Source organism: Misgurnus anguillicaudatus, chromosome 24 (assembly GCF_027580225.2).
Source record: "Misgurnus anguillicaudatus chromosome 24, ASM2758022v2, whole genome shotgun sequence".
Classification (NCBI taxonomy): domain Eukaryota; kingdom Metazoa; phylum Chordata; class Actinopteri; order Cypriniformes; family Cobitidae; genus Misgurnus; species Misgurnus anguillicaudatus.
The window spans coordinates 29,081,812-29,108,216 of record NC_073360.2 but is presented as its reverse complement, the minus strand read 5'-3'; the positions used below and the strand labels follow the sequence as shown (position 1 = coordinate 29,108,216).

General features: G+C 37.6%; 1 protein-coding gene and 1 long non-coding RNA gene across 3 annotated transcripts in view; both read left to right on the top strand.

Annotated features, from left to right (window-relative positions):
- agmo (alkylglycerol monooxygenase) overlaps positions 1-11,187 on the top strand; it is a 68,168-nt gene extending 56,981 nt beyond the window's left edge. Inside the window, exon 13 of the mRNA XM_055197006.2 lies at positions 11,103-11,187. Within this exon, the coding sequence (XP_055052981.2) occupies positions 11,103-11,183 (81 nt within the window). The 3' untranslated portion in view covers positions 11,184-11,187. The remainder of the gene's footprint in view (positions 1-11,102) is intronic.
- A 5,036-nt stretch (positions 11,188-16,223) lies between these two features.
- LOC141361595 (uncharacterized) lies at positions 16,224-21,761 on the top strand. 2 transcript variants are annotated; one of them, XR_012367738.1, is made up of 4 exons: positions 16,224-16,411; positions 20,320-20,485; positions 20,561-20,649; positions 20,736-21,761. It is a non-coding gene; the product is annotated as an uncharacterized lncRNA (long non-coding RNA). The 2 variants fall into 2 exon arrangements; XR_012367737.1 differs by having other exon boundaries at positions 16,225-16,411; positions 20,320-20,469.
- Positions 21,762-26,405: the final 4,644 nt, after the last annotated feature.

Sequence of the window (26,405 nt, the reverse complement as noted above, 5' to 3'; positions counted from 1 at the left end):
TTGAACATTCACGCGTGAAATCCGTGCATGAAATTCTAGTCATTCGAGACATTCACGTGGAAATTCACGTCATGGGAGGGGCTTCTGTATCTCCGCTCGCTTATATAATCACGTCACTACTAGAGCAAGCTCCTGATTGGTTAACCACGCCGCAGGATGCCTACTTGCGTCTTTACATTGACTTAACATGTAAATCACGCGTGCTTGCTGCCTCTTCTGCGTCTGGTGCGAACGCACAATTAGAGGGTTTTGCATCTGAGCTCTTCATATACTGTAGTGTAAACCCTAAAAAAATCCCATAGTTAGGTAATATATTAACCTATACTAGGTTGTTTCAACCCAAATGCTGGACTGTTTTGAAACAGGTCTTGAACCTATGACCTTAGCATAGTGTCACTCTCTACAGTACCTATGAGTAACAGGTAGGTTAACAGTTTAAAGTTTAAGAGTTGATCAGGATGCAGGTGGGCTTATTTTACCTGGCTGTGTACATCTGCTTACTGCACGTCCTGTTATATATGCAGGTGAATGTGGAAATGTTCTTGTTAACTCGATTCTGAATATGTGTGTGTTGTTTAATAATGTGTGTGTGTGTGTGTTTCGGATCTGGCACAAAGTTCTGCTGCACGCCTCAGTGATGTATGAGTCCAGATGCATGGCTCAATTGACCATAAAATTGCTATGTGTGTGTTTCTGACGCTGGCAGCGTGGTCGTGCATCTCAGGTGACCTTTCATTAGCGCGCCACCTCTCTCTTCAGTTCCCTCCATCTCTTCCCCACGTCCGAGCATTACGTGAAGGCAACAGTTCTGGAATTAATTAAGCTCGTCTGCGGCTCGCAGTGGAAGTCTGATTAGATTTACACACGAGTGCCGAATTGTTTCTTTTACTGTATGAGTATGGCTCTGTAAAGTAAGGTGTTAAAATGCCTTTAACTCCGAGCTATACAAAAGTATAAAATAACATTTTAGGAAACGTTCCCGACTTGAAATGTAAATCTGTCCATGTATACTGTAACTCTAGATTCGACCTGACCGGTTATGCCAGCATATAAATATTTTATTTGCTCAGAATGAATCAATTATATGTTGGCTAGTGTTAACAAGATTATATTTACATGTATGCATTTGTGTGCTTCGTGGGATTCGAACCCCTAGCACCACCAATCCATGATCATAACAAACTGGAAAGGAAATTTACTTAAAGGCGAAGTGTTTAATTGGTTTACTTCTTAACTATGTTTTCCTGTCCCAGTATAATGTGCAGAATCAACTATAAGTAAACCATTCGTAAGTTGATTACCTTAAGTGGAATAAACACTGGCTCTGTCAAAACATCGCTTTGTTTGTTTAAGCGTCCCGCACGCAGCTGTACAGTGGTTTGTGGTGGGGCAAGTGGCAGAAGTGTTCGTATGTGATTATATGCATTACATGAAGGGTTCAGCTATCCAGGACTGGATGGTGGTCTTCATGTCTGATTGTGATTAGGAATCTTCTCTCCAGATGGCCGTTGGGTTTGAGACGTGATCAGATACCTGTGTGAGCACACTTATGCTGCATGCACACCGCCAGCAAATAGCAACAGCGGAGCAGCACAATTTCATTAATTTCAATGAAAGCTTGCCGACTTCCGTCTACACGTGTGACAGTGACCGTTAGCAACAGGAAATGGCGTGACAAAGTTCAATTTCATGCAAATGATGATCGACTTTCAGGCAAAATTTACTGTGAGAACGGTTACTTATTGGTTCATATCATATGGTTACTAGGACAACCAGAATTAGGAACACCTCCTAAGACCTCACTGAAAGAGAGGGGGCGACACATAGCGACAAAGTCGCTATTATATATATGAATATTCCACATTCATAAAAAATCCAAATAATTTACGATGTTGATGTCTTTCTTTGTTCAGTCGAGAAGAAATTACGTTTTTTTAAGGAAAATATTCCAGGATTTTTCTCTATATAGTGGACTTTAGTGGACCATAACAGTTTACAGTTTCAATGCAGTTAAATTAGTTTTAATGCAGCTTCAAAGGGCTTTAAACGATCCCAAACGAGGCATAAGGGTCACATTTCGCGTCTTTTGTGCGCTTATTTAAAATGTAGGCGTGTGGTGTGTGCTTATAATGGAAGCGACGCGCTTGTTTTTTTCCAGGCGCTTACGCACCGCATCGAGTTAAATTTTTTTTTAACTTTTCAAAATGCCGCAAGCGCACCGCAGGTCATGTGACAAGAACCAACATTTTCTGTCTTCATTTTCACGAAAAAAAAAGTATTTAAAACACATTATTTTCCACATACCGTACATTTTTGTAGCTTCAGATATACTGATTTCCTCAAACGCATTGATTTTGTACAAAACTCATCGTTTTGAAAAGCGCTGTGTCTCTGATTGGCCAGCTAATTTGTACGTTGTGATTGGCCTGAATCATCAGTCGGAAATGTGATGCTCCTTACCATGTTTAAAAGCTTCGGTCACAATGCAACGCTAACAGGAGTTAACTTGCAGGCTGTGAGTCTGAAGCGGGAGGAATTATGATAATGTCGGTCTTGTCTACATCATCAATCCTATCATAAACTGTTGCCTACAATCCGTATGTTTGTTGTAGTCCAAGAAAAAAGATTTACGCTTGAGACGATAACTTGCGTCATTGTTTACTTTGGGGTTTGCACTTTTTGCATATCATTCACATGTACTAATACACACTTACACACCAAAGGAAATGTAAAATCGTGAATCAAACCATAGGAACTCTTTAACCTGTTAGCCCTCATTCCATTTTCCGAACCCCCCCACAAAAACTGTCATAGCCAAACTAAAATAGATACAGTTTATGAAGTCTTTGCACTAAAAGCATAAGTTTGGTCTCATTTGAAAGCAGACACTTGGAAGTTTATTAAGAGGTGAACATTAGTTACTGTCATAATGAAAAAAGTTGTTATAGAGAGCTTAAATTATACTTTTTTATAAACTCCACCAAACATGTATGAAATATTGTTATGAAAATCTAAATGAAATTGGCCTTGGAGCAATCTAGAAATGCTCTGCAGTTAAAGCCACAGGTCTGACCATGTTCTGTTTTAAATCTGAAGATGATACCTCTAAAACTCTGTATTTTATGAAATGTTTTTTAGACACATATCATGTAAATTTATTTAGAGAAAACAGCAAAAATGCTAAGCTAATGTTTGTTTATTTATATCTCACAACATCCTTTCAGTTTATTGTCCTATTGCTCCGTGTTTTAAACAGACTCATTAAATAAGCATCCGGATGAGTCATTAACAACTTTTAATCCGGGATATGGCTGTCTAAATGTTTATTTTATTATTATTATTATTAATAATTGCTCATAATTTCTATTTAGTGTTTTATTTCCTCCTTTTGTCTCAATTCACTTTCTTTTTATTAAAGTCCTTTCTTACAAAAAGAAACTTACCTTAAAGAAGCTTTACCAGTCAAAATTATTCCTAGAAACACATATCTCATATCTCCAGACAGCAGATGTTTACAGAACAGCTAGTACGTTAGCTTAGCATACCATCAAAACACTACAAATAAAAGCATTTATAATAAAACTCACATTATAACATCAAAAGTCGAGTGCTTAAACAATCATGCGTGATCTGATGTGGCTTTGGATCATAAAATAAGACCGAAAATAAACAATTTTATGTTATTTATGCTGTTAGCTTAGCATAGCATTATAATATACAGTACTGTTATGAAAATAACAGACATAGCGTTAAAAATACAGACAAACCATATATAATCTTAATCGTGTTTATTGTCACCATGGTTTTAAAACATCAAAACATCTTTATTTGCATGTTATTATAAAAACAGCGATCGCTCGTTGCAGGTCACTGTTCAAGTTCACGTCTGACTGACAGCTGCTGCTGAGCTGAGCTATGACGTCTTATTCTTTCTATGAAAGATTATGAAACAGTTTCAGACTTTAGCGCCCTCCGGCTTCACGTATGAATGAAACAAACTTAGTGTGAATGCTTACAGGACTCCAGCTTGCTCATATCGCCATGTTTTGAATAAAAATGGGTGAAATATTACCCCCACTGCAGAAATTTGAAGTAAACATATAAAATTGAAGTAATATTTCTCCAAATATGCATACTTTAAATTAAAAGCCCCGATAGATGTTGTTTTATCGAGTGCTTTCATGACGATCACGGAGGAGTATTTTTATCAATGAGTGCGGCTGATGGGGTATATTTCAAATTAAAGGTATGTACCGTTTTTCATTTTCATAACGCCTGACAAAAATGAAGAAATTACTGTTACTAGGATTCTCAGATTAAAATAAAGGTCAAAAACTAAATCTTAAATCAAAACACTTTTTAATGATGTATAGTTGTTTAATGTAAGTACATTTAAACTAACAGTAATTTAAATTATGTAAATAAATAGCTCTTCAGTACATCCACGCCCTCGCGCAGGTTATCAGGTTTTAAGCAAGGGTGTAATGTTACATTTAAAGGTGCAGTGTGTAAATTTTAGCGGCATCTAGTGGTGAGGTTGTGAATTGTAACCAACGGCTCAGTCCAATGCTCACCCCTCGCTTTGAAACAAATAGAGAAGCTACTGTAGCCACCACCAGACAAACATGTCATCGTCGGAGACAACTTAGTAAAAAAAAATTGTCCGTTAAGGGCTTCTGTAGAAAAATGGTGGCACAAAATGGCGACTTCCATGTAAGGGTACCCTCGGTGTATGTAGATAAAAAGGTCTCGTTCTAAGGTAATAAACACATAACGGTTCATCATAAAAAGGTCTTTATACACCCCTGATAATATAGTTTTATATATTATTTTCCATTTCTGTCAAGAGATCCTTCTAAAAAATTACACACTGCACCTTTAAGTATTTAAATAGCCATAATGATGCTCAAGGATGAGTTTTAAGTGATAAAATTATTAACTACAGGGGGACTTTAAAGATTGTAAGTTTAAGATGTTACACAAAGTAATTCAAAACTACATTTTTTGTGATGATCAACAGCATTCCACAGTTTTTGCGGTTAAACCCTGAACCTTCAAACTAGTGTATTTGCAGTAATGCCAATAAAAGCCTTCAGAGACAATATCAGTAGCTAAAATTGACTCTGTCGGTTGCACACCCATCCAAGCTTTCAGGTTGCCAGTGATATTCCAGCGTTCCTCCCCATGTTCTTTCCATTCTCTGTTTTCCACCCATCAAAGCTAATATTTGGCCACCTCATTTCTCAAGGGCGAAACAAATATTATACTGTTACAAAGTCCTGGCCCACTTCTGGAAGGAAAAGGTTAAGATAATATTATCAAGATCAGCTTTAGTCAGCAACGTCGCTGGTTTATCTTTCCACAGCACCTGACAACCACCAGCGTGCTGCAAGAGAGGAAGTTTGCCGTCTGAATTAGTCTGATAAGCAGATTATTAGCGACTAGTTCAGAGGATTGGAAACATTTGTTTTATATAGCCCTCAGGTGTCAGGGAATTTGGAGTGATAAAGAGATTTGGATGATTAGGGATTCAGGAAAATAGATGTGTGATAGTAAATTGTTGGGCGATGGAGAGAGAATGGAATCAGAACTCTGTATGTGTTTTCCACTCCAACAAGCATTTTGAGACATTTAAAACATTCCTGGCACCGTAACTCAGAATTATCCAGTTAAAGGATTACCGCTTAAAATATGATACAGGAACATTTATGATCAATATTATCACCTACATAATCAAAAAGAAAACACGTGTGCCTGTGCTCTTGATTGGTATCCTTGCAAGGTTATATGTTCTGGCACTTTCCATGGCTTTAGGTTGCTTAACTGGTAGCTTGTAACTATGGTGAATTGAACATTCCTTACAACCCCCGGGAGCCCAATCCATCTTCGCCCGTCTCAGAAATCTCATTGAACTGATTTACAGAAAGTCCAGCGAGAGTCTCACACGGCCCTTCACTCCTGCATCAAAGCACTCACGTCTGGACTGAACCACAGCTTTAGTTCACAGGACCGGTTGCTGTGTGGCTGCCAACGCAGCAGGGGGTTTCAGTAATGGGTCACCACTGCCACCCTGGCTCACACACGAGTGCTTTTACATATTAAGTTAAACTTTTGTGAGATTTTAGGCGTAGTCACATCACACCTTTGAGCTCTTAATATGGTATACTGTATAAATGAGACTGTCCCCCAAAAATAACGACCTCATAGGTCGTTTGTGCAAGCACCTTATTACGACGTAAAGTGACGTATTAAGGGATTAGTGTGTAGCGGCAGTAGCTTATACAAGCTGTTGTTACATTTTAAGGTTTTTGCCCTATCAGATTAGACACATTTTATTTTATGAATTTGTAAATGTAGTAACAGTTTCATAAACATTTATGGTTTTAAAGATATTTAAAGGTATTTATTGCATAAAACAGTATAATAGTATTACAAACCATTCGTGTTGCAAACCTTGCGAACTGAAGCCATACGATTACTTTATATGAAGAACTTTGTGATCAAAACGCAAGGTCAGATCTCATTCAAACATAAACCAGCATGACGTAGTCAGTCACAAGAGCCAATAGCGCTTCACATTCATTAACGTAATGATGCAATCGGTCACGAGACACACGAGAGCCAATGCCTTTCACAATCTTAGATGACGTATCATCGCTTCTTCTGGAGGGCGGCAGTTTTTGAAGTCAGTCATAGGTGTCAATTACACTGGGGACATGTCCCGACCACTTTTTGAAATGGCTGATTTTGTCCCCACCACTTTTTGAAAGCAATTGGTTAAAATATTCTGAAAAATTAAGCGATACCTGTGGTTTTGTGGTCCAGGGTCACATATGTTGCATTGTTTGCTTATGGTGTGTATTGTTTTAAATATGTAATGAATTTCATTGTAGTCATTGTCTTAACGATGCTGCTGTTTTCTACAGTATGGTGCTTTGGCACTGTTCGGTTGAGCTGGTGTTGCAGGGACTGTTATGGTGCATTCCCACCAGCCGCGGTAGAGGCGGCAAAAACGCGCTATTCACGCGTAGTTGGACGCTTGAACATTTGAGTTCACTCGCTTCATTCGCGCGTGAATTCTAGTCATTTGAGAGATTCACGCGGAAATTTATGTCATGGGAGGGGCTTCTGCTACTCCGCTGAGACTTCGCGCTGCGCTCGCTCCTGTAATCACGTCACTACTTCAGCAAGGTCCTGATTGGTTAACGCAGCGTGGAATTCCGTTGAAGTTCAGATTTTTCAGCACGCGCATTTTCCGCGTCAACGCTCAACTCGCCGCACTCACCGCGCCGCAGGATGCCTAATCACTTCTTTGCATTGACTTAACATTTAAATCACTCGCGCTTGCCGCGTCTATCGCGTCTCATGTGAACCCTGCATTACATGTGCAGTCGACATTGTTGAGGGTTTTATGCAGAGTATTTTCGTGTTGTTGTCTGGCCTACGCTATGTCCATTTTTGATGCGCCGTTATTCAATATTTTTCCCATCTTGCTATAATGTTTTTTCATCTGATCTTTTGTCCCCACCACTTTCCAACACAAACTGACTCCCCTGGAATCAGTGTATGTCCAGATCTGATATTTACAGCGGATTGTCAACACTTTTGGATCTTTTCTTTAAATAAATTGATCGTTTGACCTCGGTACACTTGGAATATTTTAAGTCAATTTTTAAAAAGTTGTGACTGTTTTGTATGCCGTGTTTATATCATATAATAAATAAATGGGTACGTTATTTGCCCTAAATGCCTTAATAGTGTAATGTGTAATAAAATACAATTAATCCTGGTGGTTTAAATTGAAAATCTTATCCTAGTACATGTCATCATAGCAAAAATATATATCACAAAATATTATTTTATACCCTAATATATTAAGTTTCACCTGTTGCCGGTAGAGGTGCTAATTTAGTAAATGCATCTATTTGTCGTATTTGGTGAAATGGATGAACGACCAAAGCAGTCATATGGGTTGGAGAATAGGTTGTTTTTCTTTCAATTATTTCTATTTTGTCCTTTTAAGTGTTTGTGAAAATTCTCATTTTGGGCTCTCAATCTCAATCTTACTCTTTTTAACAACAGTACATGTGAAACTTTAAACCACACTTGTTTCACTTCTGTTTTGTACAGCAGTTTCATGCCCACACACTTTTCTCTATTTTAACTACAGTTTATTCTGCATGTTTTCCCAAAGGAAATATGTTTTGCTCAGTGGTTGTTGTTTCCTAAGCTCGAGGGGCCTCAGTAGTTTTTCAGCCATTGCCATTCAATGATCAGCTTCATCTCAGAAGTTTCAGCCAGAATCCATTAGTTGAAATAAAAAAAATAACAAAAGTGTAAGACTGCACGACTCAGATCATTTGGTTATGGATATTAAATAAATATTACATTTCATACTAAGATTTCTGATTTTGCAGACTTGATTTTATTCCCAGTTTTAAAAATCCTCTCAGGAGAATAATCTGAGAATTAGGAGATTTATGCAAAAATCTCCATTACCTCTCCATTTAACTCAATTCTCTGGTCAATTAAGAGAAAGCATTTGCATGAAAAAAAAAACGTGTTCCTGATGAGTTTTATGGTGATCTGTAATTCTGTGATTATCCACTAGATGGCCCAATTTTATAAAAATGTATTTTAAAAAATATTAAAGCAACACTATGTAGTTTTTTACCTTTAAATAATGTCTCTAAAATTATTTTAGTGATAGAACAACTTTTAACTGAACAAATTGTACTGTTGCTGCAACCTGAGCAGCCTCCTAGCTGCTACAAGCACACTCTGAAAGTGGTGGTGGAGGGTAGGAAACACAGCCCTGCCCCTCCCCCTGGCTGCAGAAGAGTGTCTGATACCAGGCACTGTTGCGCTTTTCAACCACATGGGGGAGCTGTAAGTCATTTTTACATGGAAACTACATAGTGCTGCTTTAACAAACTGAAGCAAAAAAATATATTAATTTTACACTCTGTGTATGTTTTGATAATCGTTCTGAATCTGTTCATTAACAAAATTCCTTCACAAAAATGCAATTATTTCAGCTTTTTTCTAAAAAAATATTTTTGAAGAAAAATACCCATATTTAAGAGTTTATAAGCAGAGAAAAAAAATAGGATGAAAGTATTGTTTGTTTATTGTTTGTTTGAAAGCAGAGGGTCTTTTCTTTCATTTGAAATATTTGTACTTGTGAAAATCACAAAAAATGGTGGCAGGCAACTTTAAAAAAAAAAGGCTGGCGGGGAATTAGTTAACCTCTATGCTGTTGTTTATATGATGTTATTTGTTGGGCTGTATGCATAAAGAACCTTCAACATTCACAGAACCTGTTGCGCAAAAGCTTTTTTGAATAGTCTACAGACAATTAAAATAAAAAAAGGTTCTTTAAAACCTTTAGTTAAAGGTGCAGTGTGTACATTTTAGTGGCATCTAGTGGTGAGGTTGCGAATTGCAACCAATGGCTTGGTTAACTGCTCACCCATCGCATTTAAAATGCATAGAGAAGCTACGGTAGCCAACACCAGACAAACATGCAATCTTCGGAGACAGCTTCGTAAAAAAGTTTGTCATAAACTGTTGCCTACAATCCGTGTGTTTGTTGTAGTCCAAGAAAAGAGATTTACGCTGGAGACGAGTCATCGTTTACTTTGGGGTTTGCACTTTTTGCATATCATTCACATGTACTAATACACACTTACACAAAGGAAATGTAAAATCGTGAATCGAACCATAGGAACTCTTTAAGCAAGGGTGTAATGTTACATTTAAAGGTGCAGTGTGTAAATTTTAGCGGCATCTAGTGGTGAGGTTGTGAATTGCAACCAACGGCTCAGTCCAATGCTCACCCCTCGCTTTGAAACAAATAGAGAAGCTACTGTAGCCACCACTAGACAAATATGTCATCGTCGGAGACAACTTAATAAAAAAAATGTCCGTTAAGGGCTTCTGTAGAAACATGGCGGCACAAAATGGTGACCTTCATGTTAGGGGACCCTCAGTGTGTAGATAAAAATGTCTCATTCTAAGATAATAAAAACATAACGGTTCATTATAAAAGGTTTTTATACACCCTTGATAATATAGTTTTGTATATTATTTTGCATTTCTGTCAAGAGATCCTTCAAAAAATGACATACTGCACCTTTAAAAGGTTCTTTGGGGAACCAAAAATGGTTCTTCTAAATGGCATTGCTGCAAGGAACCCTTTCAGAACCTTTCTTTTCAATAGTATATGTTACTGTAACATCTGAATGAGGATGAACTGCATGCATTAAAAACATTGCGCTTGCATTTCATCGAGATCAAGAGGATTTTTGGTAGCTGAGGTTTGATGGCTGGAATCAGGTAGTTTAAGGTCAGGAAGCACTGGGACATTCCTCTGCCTCCATCTTTCTGTCTTTCAGTGTCTCTCTCTCTCTCTCATCTCTCTGAGGGAAACAGCTGTGCTGCTCCTGAGGAAACTCTTGTTATTACTCATCAGAGAGGTAGTTCGGATAGATAGAATATGATTTTGGACACAGTTTAGAGCTCGGATGCAGTTTATGGTCCAGAACGCAAGGAAGAAGGGGCGGTTACTGTTACAGTTTTTTGGAAGAATGTCACTTTTGGCCTGAGTCCACAATGACTTCTGTGAACCCTGCGATATTTTCCAAATGCATTAAGGGAGATTCTTTGGCCACATCCTTTGACTTTTTGGCTTTAATTATTTGTTGTTTGTTGTTTTTATTTAGTATCTTGTTCTGGTTTGACATTTAGGTCAAACACGCTATTTATTTTCAGATAATATTTTGATAAAATATATTTTATAGATTTTTATAAAATATTATATTCAGATAATATACTGTATTATTATTGTGTTAAAATCCTAACAAAATGTTGTCTAGTGTTTTATATGCATTTTTAATAGATTTACATTTACGTTTTCACATAGATTATTGCACTGATTCATGATTTCCAAATGCACAGGATAAATAATAATAATAAAAGTTAATGCCTATTTTTTGGGCTTTTTCTATCTTCGTTAAACTTTACATGAGTGAACCAAGGTTCATAAACTTGCAGTTGCCAAATAAAATGAACTCATTTTCTATTTTATTTATTTTTTGCAGGCTTTTGTCTTGATCTCTGCAGTGTACTGGACTATACAGTGTGTGAACCAGCAAACTAACAAGGTGAAGAAACAAAACTAGAGAAACTGACATCAACAAACATTTTTCTTAACTTTTAGAAAAAGCTCATATTTGCTATACTATATACTAGCCTACTATATTACCCATGCTCTACTGTACTACACTAATTGTTGAAAGCTAAGCTGTCAGTAAGCAACATGGATAAGCTTAAATACAGAAGGTACCTGGTTTATATCAAGATTGAATAGCATTTGAACATTTAAAAGTTTCAATGTATACAGAAAGTACCTGACCAGACCTATAACTAAACAATGGAGGACCGACATGTTTTTACGTTAATGTGATTTATTTTTTAATTAATTTATCATCTTTTATAGATCTTAATGTTATTAAAATTATACTTTTGATTTATTTTTAACAACTTGTAATAGTATATAATAAACCTAATATACCTCATAATAAAGATCTGCTCACTGTGGTCTGATTGACTGTAGTTCTACAAATAACCACTAGGAGGTGATAGCACTATTTCTCAAATCAAATTACTTTCAGCAGAATACATACTGTATGGGTACTGGCCTCTACCCATCCAGTACTCATCATATACAGTATACATAATATACTGTATACATAAATAATTTGAATATTGGAACCCAAAGCACTAACAACATGTATCCATGTAAATGTTAAATGTATGAAGAAAAGCTGTGTAAATGATACTATATATTTAGCATAAAATTTCCCTGGCATAAAACGTACCCTCAGAAAAAAGGTACAAGAAGGTACAAAAGTTTTCACTGGGGCGGTACCTAAAAGGTGCATATTGGTACCTCAAAGGTAGCCCACACATTGGTAGAGGTACATACTGGTTCCTCAAAAGTACATATCTGTACCAAAATGGTACATATTAGGACCTTTTAAAAGGTACCGTCCCAGTGACAAGATTTGAACCTTTTTTCAGAGAGTGTAGCTTGTTTTACATTAAAAGTCGCTTTCTAACATGATGTGTTTTGTTGCTGTAATTAAATGAGGCGTTATAGTGAAAATGGTTTATGACCAATTTGGAGGTCTGGACCAGTAGACCGCTGGAGGTGTGTCTGAGTTTGCAATGTTACTCAACCGTTATTATTATTCCCTTTATTTAACCAGATAAAACTTTCTGAGATTAAAATCTCTTCTACAGAAGTGGCCAAGATGAGCAACACAGTGTTAAAAAAAACACATCAGACACAACATAAACACATCATTGATACAGATTAAAAACATTTACAAATTGTTTCTTCCTTTAACAGCTCAATATTAAAAGATTTTAAAATATTCATCGACACTAGGTCACTAGCTAATTTCAAGGTATTCAAAGTTCCAATCACTGGGTGCCGCGTACCAAAATGCTTGTTTTCCAAATTCAGTTCATATAGATGGTACTGAAATGATGTACCATTCTTGTGAACGCAAAGAATAAGCTCCAGAAGATTTAAGTTGAGTAAGAGAGCAGAGATATTGAGTCAACTGTCCCAAGATAGATTTATAAATAAGTTATTTCTTATTAAAGATAACTGCAGTTCAGCAACAATAATGTAAAGCTGCTGTTCATCACAGTGCACCTGTTTGACACTGTGACTGTACATTATTTTCAACATTTACTAGTGCTCTGTGTAAGCTGAATGGTTGCTGTAAGTGTATAATTAAAATGTTGCACTTCCTCTCAAAGTTATTCTAACATTGTCCTAAAATAAAAAAAAATATCTTTCGGAATCATTATTTTTAACTTAAAACTAAAAATTTGCCAAAAAGTACATTATGAACAGTTAGGGATTATAAACATAATCAAAGTATCTTTAAGTAAAATATTTGCAATTTGTTTGGGCAGCTAATTCAGCAGTCCTATCTACTCAATGGTTAAAGGGGGGGTTCAATGGTATTTAATGGATTCTAACTTATTAACACAGTTATAGAGTTGTTTCCTCATGCTAAACGTAAGTGTCAAAAAAGCAGTTGGGCGTGTTACAGAGTATTTCTGTGCCGAATGCACTTCACCAGGGTTCGTACAAGTTTCGGAAAGTTTTTTTCGATTACAGGTCCAACTGACGTTTCAGGGGTTTTCTATACGTATCAATTCTTTATATGGGCACATTCCCCGGAAAACCCCGCCCACCTGTCAATCAGCGGGAGACGCCAGAACTTGCAAACATCTTATCACGCCACTCAGCTTTGTTTAATTTCAAAACTCAACAATGGCACGAATGAAGAAGTGTGTTTTTGGATGTAAGGTGAAGACATCCAGCCTTATGGAAACAATGGATATAGTTTATTATCCGGGGTAGCTGCAGAGTTTTGCGTGTGTGTTTGATGCGCTGGATTTTCCCAACCGGGTCATGACGAGTTGCACGCGGTAAGTAAGACTTCTGTCTTATGTTGGAAATAGGTGCGTGCATATTATATAAATGACACAAACATGTAGTGAATCATAAGTAATAAGTGTTGTATAGTGTTGCATGACTCATACTCGCTCCTCCCGCGGTATAACTCCTACTTTTTCATTTTTTCGTACGTTATCGGAAAGATTCGGTAAAGCTAATCTTTCTTTTATAAATCTGATTAAACTAAAGACTCTTCGGAAATATAAAAGATGTCATACTACTCTATAGGTACTCCAGATTAACATCAAAAAATGCATTAACAGCGTTTGTTACATGAGCTTTAAGACATGGGTAACATATTTTCAATATTAACGCATTCTAGTGGACTTCACCCTATTCAATTCATAGTAATACTGCACCATCTTGTTAATATCTACAGTCTTCGGTTTAATACACCATTAGATAACAGTACTAACCATAAGAGTGCTAACCATCAGATCGGCACAAATAAACTATGAATTGCACTGGTAACAATATTCAATTATGTCAAATGTTTAATGTGGTAAAAATAACAGGCTTGTTCCACACACACAGCATTCATGAAAATGACAGATGGGTCCAGTTAGGCTTACAAATGTTGTTTTCTGCTGCCAGAAAAGACCCAAATGACTCATGTTCAGATTATAGCATTGCACCAACTGGCAGCCCTTTAAAGGAATCGGGTCTCCTTCCCTGGATGAAACTCGGCTACGGGATGTTGACCACGGCAAAATATACAGGTATTAAGGGATTTGTGGCCTCATTTAGCCTTGTTACAAGATTGTTTGTCAAATTGTGTGTTGTTTATGTTAAGTGGTCCAGCTTTGCTATCTTCTAAGCTTCTAAACAGCCGTTTATTTAAAGGGACAGTTCATCCAAAGTTGTTCAATTTCACAAAACTTTTGTGGTGCTTTTGCATCATCTTTATAAGCACGGTGATTTCCAGACACTGCATTGGCCTTAAAGCAGCGTTTCTCAAAGTGTGGGGCGTGCCCCACTGGCGGGGATAGGAACATTACAAGTCAGGCGTGACAAAACGGAGGAAATTTGGTAATTTTTGTGCCCCATCTCTATTAATTTATTTATTTATTGACCATACACTCAAAACAACACATTCAATTAAACAACATCAGACTGTGAAAAAAATGGCATAGCCTTCGAGAATGAATTTACAGAGGAATGTTAATTAAAGTGGAACAAAAACTTTATAGGTTGTAGCGGGTATTAAGGTTAACAATGGATACATTTGTGACAAAGAATAAAAACTGTAGATTCAGCACCAAGAAAGAAAACCCAGATAGACAGTTGACCTATCCAAATAGCCGGCTGAAAAGAAAGTATAATGACTTTTGTCAGAGGAAAAATGCAAACATAGTTGTTATTTACTTTTAAACCAAGTCTTATTTTGTGCTAAGTGACAAACATTGCACATTTATTTTCTATATTGAAAGTGTTTAATGGGATAGTTCACACAAAATGAAAATTCTGGGATCATTTACTCACTCTCATGTTGTTACCTTTAATGCTATTATGTTTTAAAATATGATGTGATCAAATCGGTTTCAGCGGTTAAACTTAAAGCCTTGAATACCATTTTGTTGGGGACAGGTGGGGCTCAGAACCCTTCCCTACCTCCAAAATGGGGAATGGCAGAACATTTTTGAGAAACACTGCCTTAAAGCATCACAAATTTAACATATAATTAAGTTTCATTTATAGTTAACTACAATTAATAGGTTATGACAGAGTCCCAGTCAGGAGACTGGGAAAGATGCAGAAGACATGAAGACATGTCAGTCATTTCACACCTCATAAATTCTCGTTCTGCTCATGGGACGTAAACAAAACAGATGGACCAGCTGTCCGATGTCGAGCATATGATGGAGGAAAAACTGAATTCATAAGGAAACCAAACTGTGTTTTTATGTTAGACATACTGTACACTGTAAAAAATCATTGTTACTCTTAAATGTTTAAGTTTAAATAACTTTTTTGACTAGTTAGAAGTTAAAGCTTAAGCCCATAACTAGTCAGGAAATTCCATAAAAATTACAGTGTTACCATGGGTTCACACCAGCCGCGTTTGAGGCGTCAAAATCACGTCTACCGCACCTAGTTTGCTGCTTGAACAGTTTACGTTTACTCGCTTCATTCATGCGTGAAATTCTAGTCATTGAGACATTCATGCGGAAATTCGCATCATGGGAGGGGCTTCTGCGACTCCGCTCACTTCCTGTAATCACGTCACTACTAGAGCAAGCTTCTGATTGGTTAACACGGCACGTTTTTCTGTCAAAGTTCAAATTTTTCAATTCGCGAGTTTGCAGGCGAACGTTCAATTCGTGCCATGAGGCGGAATCGCGTCTTTTGCACCACGCTAAATGCCTTATTGATGCCGCGAGACCTCTAGACATGCCTCAACGTGTCTTTACATTGACTTAAAGGACAAGTTCGGTATTTTACACTTAAAGCCCTGTTTTCAGATTGTTTATGATGAAATAGAACGGTTTTGACTGAAATGCGGCTGCCCCGAGAATTTTCAGGTGTTTGTTGTTTCACCTCCCACCTCTACAATGGGTGTATAGGTGCACTGGAACAATCCTTCCTAAAATGCATTAAACTTTCGTTTACAAAGACGTGAAACTCACCGAGTGGTCAGGGGTGTTCACTGATATGCTCACACAAAAATCACTGCAAAAGCAACCTGGTCTCATGGGAAATACGTACCTCTGTACACTTTTTTGCAGGACCACAAATATGTACTAACAGGTACGTATTGCTAAAGTTTTGAAAAATAAACGTCCACTGGGGTCGCTAAAGAGAAGAACTCCATGTGACATAATTAGGAGTTGCATTACATTACATCGCGAGATTTAACAACGCATGTTGGTAAGTTAAGTCTCTTTAATTTGATATAAAGTTTATTACTCTATATAAATCAGGTTAAACGTGTTCAATTCAATCGCTGTTTTATATCTGTCAGTTCTGCTTAGGTTTATTGTATCTCAAAATGATTTTAAATCAGCAAATCGTAACTAAAGCGATTAAATGCCATCTTCAGCTTTTACGTGACGTGCAGATTCGACCAGTTTATAATAGTCATATTAGGATAAAGGTAACGCGATACGCGTCGAGTTTACCATGCTTTACCACGGTAACAGTATATTTCGGCTACTGCGTGCTAAAATCCGATTCGCGTCGAATTTACCATGCTTTACCACGGTAACAGTTTCGGCTACTGCGTGCTAAAATCCGATTCGCGTCGAATTTACCATGCTTTACCACGGTAACAGTATATTTCGGCTACTGCGTGCTAAAATCCGATTCGCGTCGAATTTACCATGCTTTACCACGGTAACAGTTTCGGCTACTGCGTGCTAAAATCCGATTCGCGTCGAATTTACCATGCTTTACCACGGTAGCAGTGTATACTCTCACCTCGGGCCCCCCCCTCCCGGAATGTTTTGGATGTCTTCATATATAACACCTCCCTTACGAAAACTAACCATGGTTTTATTGTGGTAAAAGTGTAGTAACCATGTTTTTTTGTGTATTGATTACTATGAGCAAAACCATGGTTTTACTACAATAAGCATGGTTAAACTATGGTTTTTGAAAACCATGGTAACTACAAAACAACCATGGTTTTGACAAACACCTGATTCCACTCATCAGTCTTGTTTCAGAATGTTTAAAACGTTCCTTAATTAACACACTAACAAGCTAATGAACTGAATCAGCCCTTACAAAATTTAACCATGGTTTTATTCCAATTAAAAAAAAAACATGGTTACTGTAACTACAATAAGCATGGTTAAACTATGGTTTTTGAAAACCATAGTTAAACCATGGTTATTGTAGTTACTGCAGTAACCATGTTGTTTTTTTTTTTTTCTTTTGTAGTAAAAACCATGGTTAAATTTTGTAAGGGCTGATTCAGTTCATTAGCTTGTTAGTGTGTTAATTAAGGAACGTTTTAAACATTCTGGAACAAGACTAATGAGTGGAATCAGGTGTTTCATATAAGGAGACATTTAAAACATTTTGGGAGGGGGACCTTGAGGACTGAAGTTGGGAACCACTGACCTAAAGGATTATTAGGAACACCTGTTCAATTTCTCATTTATGCAGTTATCTAATCAACCAATCACATGGCAGTTGCTTCAATGCATTTAGGGGTGTGGTCCTGGTCAAGACAATCTCCTGAACTCCAAACTGAATGTCAGAATGGGAAAGAAAGGTATGGCGTTTGATCGGACCCAGCACGCGCGGAGGCCACGCGCGAGTGAGAGATGCGAGCACGCGGACACTATTCGAGCGCTAAAAAGCAGAACACAATTGTGTAAAGCATCCTTGCGAGAGCGCACCTCCGCTCAGCACGCACAAATGCAGTCACGCGAGCAAGGGCTTGGATGAGCTTTTGCGCGACTCTGGCTCTCTCTGTGCTCTCGCAGCTGTACCGCACGCGCTCGCTCGATCAATATGACTTTTGGGTCTTTGGGGGCGGGACATTGACTGGTGTCTTCGTGCCTGTGATTGGTTGGTTGATTTAATCAGTGATTCGTTCTCAGATCTTCTGTTCTCGATTCGTATCCGGTCAATCTAGGTAGAGAAGACACGTTTTAATAGGACCATTATGTCGGAGCACGTCCTTTTAAAACATTGTCTTGTTTGATCCATGAAATAGGCTGCAAACCAAACAATAATGCCAATTTTATTATATATTTTGTTTACTGTTTATCATCCTGCAATATATACTATAGGCTACATATTGACATTGTCAGGTTACAGAGTTGGTTCAGACTTAGCATTAGCAAACTTTAGTATAGTCCTGTACAATATAATATATATATATATATATATATATATATATATATATATATATATATATATATATATATATATATATATATATATATATATATATATATACTCTGTTGTTGTATTTGAGTTTCATTTCATTTGCCATAATATGGTTGTTAAATTATCTACATATTAAACAACAAACAAAATACATACCTTAAAAAGGGGCATATTGTTTTATGTTTGCATGGTTTAAACAAGACTAATGTTTTAACATAGATTACCTACTCTGACATAATGATCATATTAAAACATGTTTTCTCTACCTAGATTGACTGGAGATGGATTGTGGACCAAGAGATCATGCATGTCACTAATCAAATCAAACAACCAATCACAGATGCAGAGACATCAGTCAATGTCCCGCCCCCAAAGTCGCAAAAGTAATCGCGAGCGAGCGCGTGTGGTGCAGCTGTGAGACCATAGAGAGAGTCGAGCAAGTGCTCATCCAAACCCTTGCTCACGTGACTGCATTTGTGCGCGCTGAGCGGAGGGGCGCTCTCGCGAGGATGCTTTTTCCGCGTGCGAATAGTTTTCTGCGCCATGTATCTCTCCCTCGCGCGTGGTTTTTGTGCGTGCGACTTTTGGGTCTGATTAAACGCCATAGAAAGGTTTTAAGGATTTAAGCAATTTTGAGTGTGGTATGGACTGATTCAACCTGACAGAAGAGCAACTGTGACTGAAATAACCACTCGTTACAACCGAGGTATGCCGCAAAGCATTTGTGAAGCCACAACATGCACAACCTCGAGGTGGATGAGCTACAACAGCAGTAGACCCCACCGGGTACTACTTATCTCCACTACAAATAGGAAAAAGAGGCTACAATTTGCATGAGCTCACCAAAATTGTTGAAAAATGTTGCCTGGTCTGATGAGTCTCTGTTGAGACATTCAGATGGTAGAGTCAGAATTTGGCATAAACAGAATGAGAACATGGATTCATCATGCCTTGTTACCACTGTGCAGGCTGGTCGTGTAATGGTGTGGGGGATGTTTTTTGGCACACTTTAGGCCCCTTAGTGCCAATTGGGCATCGTTTAAATGCCACGGCCTACCTGAGCATCGTTTCTGACCATGTCCGTCCCTTTATGACCACCATGTACTCATCCTCTGATGGCTACTTCCAGCAGGATAATGCACCATGTCACAAAGCTTGAATCATTTCAAATTGTTTTCTTGAACATGACAATGAGTTCACTGTACTAAAATGGCCCCCACAGTCACCACATCTCAACCCAATAGAGCATCTTTGGGATGTGGTGGATGGGAGCCTCGTGCCCTGGATGTGCATCCCACAAATCTCCATCAACTGCAGGATGCTATCCTATCAATATGGGCCAACATTTCTAAAGAATGCTTTCAGCACCTTGTTGAATCAATGCCACATAGTATTAAGGCAGTTCTGAAGGCGAAAGAGGGTCAAACACAGTATTACTATGGTGTTCCTAATAATCCTTTAGGTGATTGTATTAAGTGCGTTGTTTGTAGCTCTAGCATGATAAGCGTTGCATTTACCATGCTTTTACCACAGTAACTATAGATCTACTGTGTTATTTGTAGTTAAAACAATACGCATTGAAGTTACCATGCTTTTTAAGATAAAGCATGTATGTTGCATTGTTGCTTTGTTTTAATGCCATCAAAACTTGAATTTCTTACACTCTGCGGCTCCAGAGTGCGAGTGAAATGATTATAATAGCATCAGGCAGAGGAAGCAACCGACAAACAGGTTAACCTCAAAATCATCATTAAATAATTTTCCGACTTCTAACAAATTTCAACCCTGGACAGCATTAATTTAAATATTCATACATTTGTGCAAAATATACTTTGATCATTCACTTGTATGTATCATACATAAATGCATTTATATAACATTTTAAGAAAGTTTTAAACTGTACAGATTATGACAAATCACATTTGTTTTTTAAGATGGAAAAGAGAGAAGACAAACTTCACCGAAAGATTTTGGAGGAAAAGGCCAAATTCGTTGTGACTATAGATGAGTACAACAGGGCAGCACCTGAAAAACTGCTGTCAGCTGATACAATTCTGGCATCTGGGAGTTACGCATGGCCATGGGTATGGAATGAGCATGGTATGTCTTGTTACTCATTCCAATTTAAATATATTTAGTATAATGTGTATTTATGTTTTTACTTTCATGCTGTAGGACGGTCGTCACCAATCCTGGTCATGGGGGGTCTCTGCAGATTTTAAATGAAACCTCTGCTAATTAGCCATGACTGCTGCTTCCTACTGGTAAAGTGTATGGTTCTCTAAATTCTGCAGAGCATGGATTACAATTATATATTAATTACTAAATATTTGTTGTTCTTGTTTGATAGTTACCGACCAGGACTGTGGGCTTTCTGACAGTGGAGTTCTAGGACTTCACTTCCTGCTAAAGAAAAGACAATACTACATCATCTCCTCTGTTTGCCAGTTGTACTGTACTGTGCTTGACAACTTTTCTGAGCTGTTTGGGAACATAAAAGATGATGATTACTTTAGGGAAATTCACATGGATGAGGAGGATATCCACTATTGTGGTGGTGGTGGTGATGATGATGATGAGGATGAGTATGAAAAGTCATTGTTTCCTCAGTCAGTATAAAGTGTACACTCAAGTCAGATTTTAAAGACAAGGTCAAGGTTAAACCAGGATTATGCCTTAGCTAAAATTGGACATTTACACTACTTTTAAAAATGTGACTTACAAATAAACTTACTGATGTGCATCTTGAGACAAAATTATGGCACTGATATATTTAAAGATATGTCAGTAAAAGTTGTTTTTTTTGTTAAGACAGCTCAAATATACATTTTAGTTTGGGACTAGGCTTAGGCCTTGTGATCGATTGAAGTTGCAATTCACTAGTGTAGTGGATGAAAACTTGTTTAGAATGATAAAGTTGTCTCCCAATAGTTAAATAGTTCATCTTATTTCCCCACGTCCCAAGTTACCTTATGTCATCTATGTGATTATATCTGTATTTTATCTTGTGTATATTACTGAAACTACCAGTTGACCTTTTTGTCTTTAATATTAAGCATCACATATATAGACTCCACCACATAAATATAGACTGTCTTTTTTAGTTTCAGTTAATTAAACAAGACTGTATGCTGTGATGTTTATCTTAGTAATGTTTTACATTGTTTACATTTACATTACAAAGGTGTTGTGAAAATATGTAATTTTATATTGTTTGTCCAATCATTTTTATATTAGATATTGTAATACGTTGCTGATATTATTAGTGTTATTATTACTGATGTAACATTTATGACTTTTTGGACAGTGTTGTAAAATGCCTTCATTGTTATTCATAAAGTGACAAATAAAATTGACCAAATTCACGTGAAAACAACTTCCCTGTTTTTTATCATAAATTGTACTATTATGATATGTATATTTAATGCTACAAACTTCATTGCTCTAGAATAAAAATCTGTAATTAAAGTATTTGCACAGGCTCATTTCTTTGATTGACATGTAGTCAACGCTTTATGACTAAATGTTTGATAGCCTAAAAGGATAATGGTTATGATAGCAGTCTACAGTAGCCTATGTGCCAGGCAAACCAAACAAATCGATCTACCATCGAAAATGTTAGTATTATATTTATTAAAAAATATCAATATTAAACAGAACATATAGACACGTGTCAATTCAGCAGAATAAAATTAAAAGATCCTTTCGAAAACTTATGGACAGGAGGTCTTTGGTCAGCTAAGTTGTTATGGTGTTCTTTCGCTGCGCAGACCAATTACAATATGACATCAAAGTGCCGCGAGATCGGACTGCTCTTCGTGTTTTCGAGTCCCTCCCGCGATACTTTGATGTCATACGACAATTGGATTTTCGCAGCGCCACATGAATCATCTTTTAACCCATATAAAAAAGTATTCCATGTCGCAAATGATGTTTTGGTGCTACTGTTACACTTGAAATGCTATCAGCTAACAATAACGCGTTTCTTAGCTGAGAAAACTTTTCCTTTACTTGTATTTCAACCCTAAGCATAACCATTTCAATGAACTACAAACCCTGCTGAAAAAAACAACATCAAACCAGCATGCGGACCAGCATGGGAATACTGGTCTATGCTGGTTTAGCTGGTGGTCACCAGCATACCAGCACCAAAACACAACATATGCTGGTCTTGTTGGTATGGGATGTTGGTGCTATTGCTGGTTTGGTGCTGGTTTAGCTGGTGCTAATGCTGGTTTGGGGCTAGTTTAGCTGGTGTTCACTAGCAAACCAGCACCAAACCACAACATATGCTGGTCTTGCTGGTATGCTGTTTTTTCAGCAGAGAATGTCAGCACCATGTTTCCCCATTGTCAGCAATAATATGATGGAGACTTATGGATAATGTAGTTTAACACATTTAGGGATTAAAATTAAATAAATATTACCTTTAATCACTAAATGATTATCCAAATATGTTCATTATGCAAACTTCTGTATATGTCATCTTTGAGGGGCAGCGGGCAGGTTAAAATCTGGTATGGTTAACATGTCTTAAAATGCCTGTATACTACCTTTTCATGTATGTCTGAAAAGTGTGTCCAACGTTATTAAGTAAACACAGCATAAGTAGTTTTCACTTTGATGCACTAATTAGACATTGATTTACAGACTTTTGAAATAGGCTTTTGTCCTCTTACAGAGGTTTTAGGCCTACTGGGCACTTGGGTGTGAAAGGGCAGTAAAACATACACAGATGTATTTGCATAATAAAAGACAACAAACTCTGCTGCGTCACATTTATAACTGTTTTCTTTTTTCTTCTGTTTTATGCACTCAGAAATATGGTACAAAAACTTTCACTGGGACAGAACTCCTTCAAAACAGGTGTTGGCAAGGTCGGTATTGCCGATGTCCTGCAGATTTTAGCTCTAACCCTGATAAAACATTGCCTACAAGTAGTTTAAGATGACTCTTTAGACCTTGATAAGTTGTTCATGTGTGCTTAGAGCTGGAGTTAAACTCTGCAGGATATCAGCACTCCAGACTGATGTTGCCTACCCGTTTTAAAAAGGTCCCAGGGGTGGGCATTCCTGGTCCTGCAAAGTGTAGCTCCAACCCTAATTAACCACACCTGAAAAATCTAATCAAAGACTGCAGTATGAATATGAAATGTCATTCAGGTGTGTCTGATTAAGGTTGAAGCTAAACTTGGAGGACAGTGGCCCTCCAAAACCAATGCACACAGATTTATCCACATTTGGTACCAATATTTACCCATATGCACTCCTTAGGTACTCCGTGTAGTTTCTGAAAGGGCACCACCCCAGTGTCAGCTTTTGTGACTTTATTCTTCTGAGAGTATTCCTACATTAAGATCACATTAGGTTTTATATGGTGTTTTGTAAATTTATATGATGTATTTGTCAGTAATTTTGAAATAAACAGTATGGCTAGGCCACAGATTTTTGTTTATATATTTTATATATATATATTTTTTACAAAATGGCAACGAGAAAATTGTAAATACTTAAGCAATTCATTGTCATAACAGGATAAGAAGTCAGGTCACCCTTATTTTTATACTAAATATTGTTTTAAAGTAGTTACAAAGTAGCAATCAATGAGGTAAAGATCAATAACAAAACAATTTCTATTGTCAAGAAGATATAGTGTGAATTTAGCTGAAGCAATTTAAAAGTTAACTCAGTTCAATTAAATAGCCATGTAATGTTTATCAATCATGAAACATTTTAATCAGCTAAAAGCAACTCTAAAAAGACAATGGTGTTATTATCACCTCAGTTCCAGCTTTACTATTACATGACAGTGTCTGTGCTGTCATACCAGCAAATAACTTAATACCAAGTGTCTTAAGAAGACACCCCCCCATAAAAACAACAACAACAGCAATGCCCATTTAAAATAGGTTTCATCATTTATTTTATTAGCATGATCTGTAGAACAAAATCAAGAGTACAGAGATGACGGTAAATAAAGACAACCATGTAAACATTCAGTAGACATGTAAAACTTCATTGTTTACCAGGCCACTCAATATAACAACAAGGTTCAGAGTTCATGTAGGTAGTATGTAGCACATTATTGTCTTAAATATTCATTTCTAGGAGAAGGAAATTTGTATTTCCTTTTTATCCAAATCAATTATGAAATAAAAATCACAAGAACTTATTTATAAAATGTTGTATATAAACATCTTTAATACATAGTATTCACCACACATTAGTGTAACAACAACATGTGTAGATGTGTTGACAACAAAACTGTTTTTTTTCCTGATTTTAATATCTAAATATCAATACATTTTGACAACAACAGACCTTCAAGAATAAGACAAACTAAAGTGTTAAACAAAATGTATAGAATAACTTTCTATGATGACAAATACTGTATTGATATGTATAATGGCATGTTTTTAAACAGACACATACTACTGTACAGCATCCTCAGACACCCAGGAACTTCTTGCCACTATAAAGGAAAAAAAAACAATTTAGTTGTACACAGTGTTGTTTAAAAAACAGAGTGCCGCAGGGGTGACCTACTTTTGTAGGCTAACCCGGAAGTTAGCAGTACAATGTTTCCCTTTCTAAAAAGCCCATTCATTATCCCATAGACTTTTGATTCAAATATGAATAGGCTTTTTATTGAGGGAACCAGTGTCCCGCTAATTTCTGGGTTAGGCTACAAAATAAGCCATACCTGCAGCACACTATTAAAAAGATTCTGTCATCACTCGCTCTCATGTTGTTACAAACCTGTTTAAACTTCTTTGTTCCGATGAACACAAAGAAAGATATTTTGAGAAATGTTTGTAACCAAACCATTCATGGACATTTACTTTCATGGTATTCTTTTGTCCTACCATGGAAGTGAATGGGGTCCATGAACGTTTAAGGGCGCACTCACACTATCCAAACCAAACTGCGCTCGGGCGCGTTTGACCCCCAAAGCCTGGTTTGTTTGAAAAGTGTGATTGCTCTGTTCCGCGCCCGGGCACGGATTGGTTAATCGCGCCACGGCCGGGTTGCAGAGGTGGGCCAGAGCCCGGTTCACTTGGGCTCAGGCGCGGAAGGCTGTGGTGTGAGCGCATTCGCGCCTTAACGCGATTCAAAAGGTGAAGACGTCAGCTGCGCGACCACTCACCTTCATCTGCCGCCGTAAAAACCTTTTGATGCGCACAGCGGGGTTACGTCAATGTCCGAGCTGCGCACGTGACAGATCAACTAAGGAATATGATGACATGTGAGAAGGCTGTCTGTAATCGCGCACCAAACGACTCCGAATAAAAAACACAGACTTATTATTATGGTGGGTTCCAGTGTTAAGGGAGAGCTTTACTTCCTGCTTTTTTCAAAACAATCGCATTTTAATGACGAAAGCGCGCCCGGACTCGGATCGACAAAAAGTACAGTGTGAGCGCGTGCACCTGGGGGAGTAGGGAGGGGTGACAATCGCGCTGGGGCATGGTTTGGTTTGGTTTGGATAATGTGAGTGCGCCCTAAATAACCAATAACCAGTAAACTCGAGTGGATTTAATTTAGCAACTATCAATATTAAAATAAAAGTAATTTACCACAGCTGTGGTCTCTGGCCGCAGTTGCGGGGTTGCTGACAGTAGTCGCAGGGCCTCTGATGGTAGTGGTGGACTCTCTGGCCACAGTTGCGGAAACGCTGACTGTAGTGACAGGGTGGTTGATTGTAGTGGTGGGGCCTATGACGGTAATGGAAGGGTCTCTGGCCACAGTGGTGGGGTCGCTGACTGGAGAGGCGGGGTCTTCGGCTGCAGCGGTGGGGTCTCTGACCATAGTGGTGGGGCAACTGACTCTAGAGGGGCAACCTGTAGAAAATTGCAGAGAACCATTAGACATATCAATTAAAAAAATAGTGTATAATGAAAAAGTCAAATTAGTGTTACATTGAGTTATGACGCCCACATTGCCATGAGTTAAACCATATAATTAATAAACAATTACTAAAACATCATACAACCAACATTTTCTGGAGGGTCAAGGGCAAA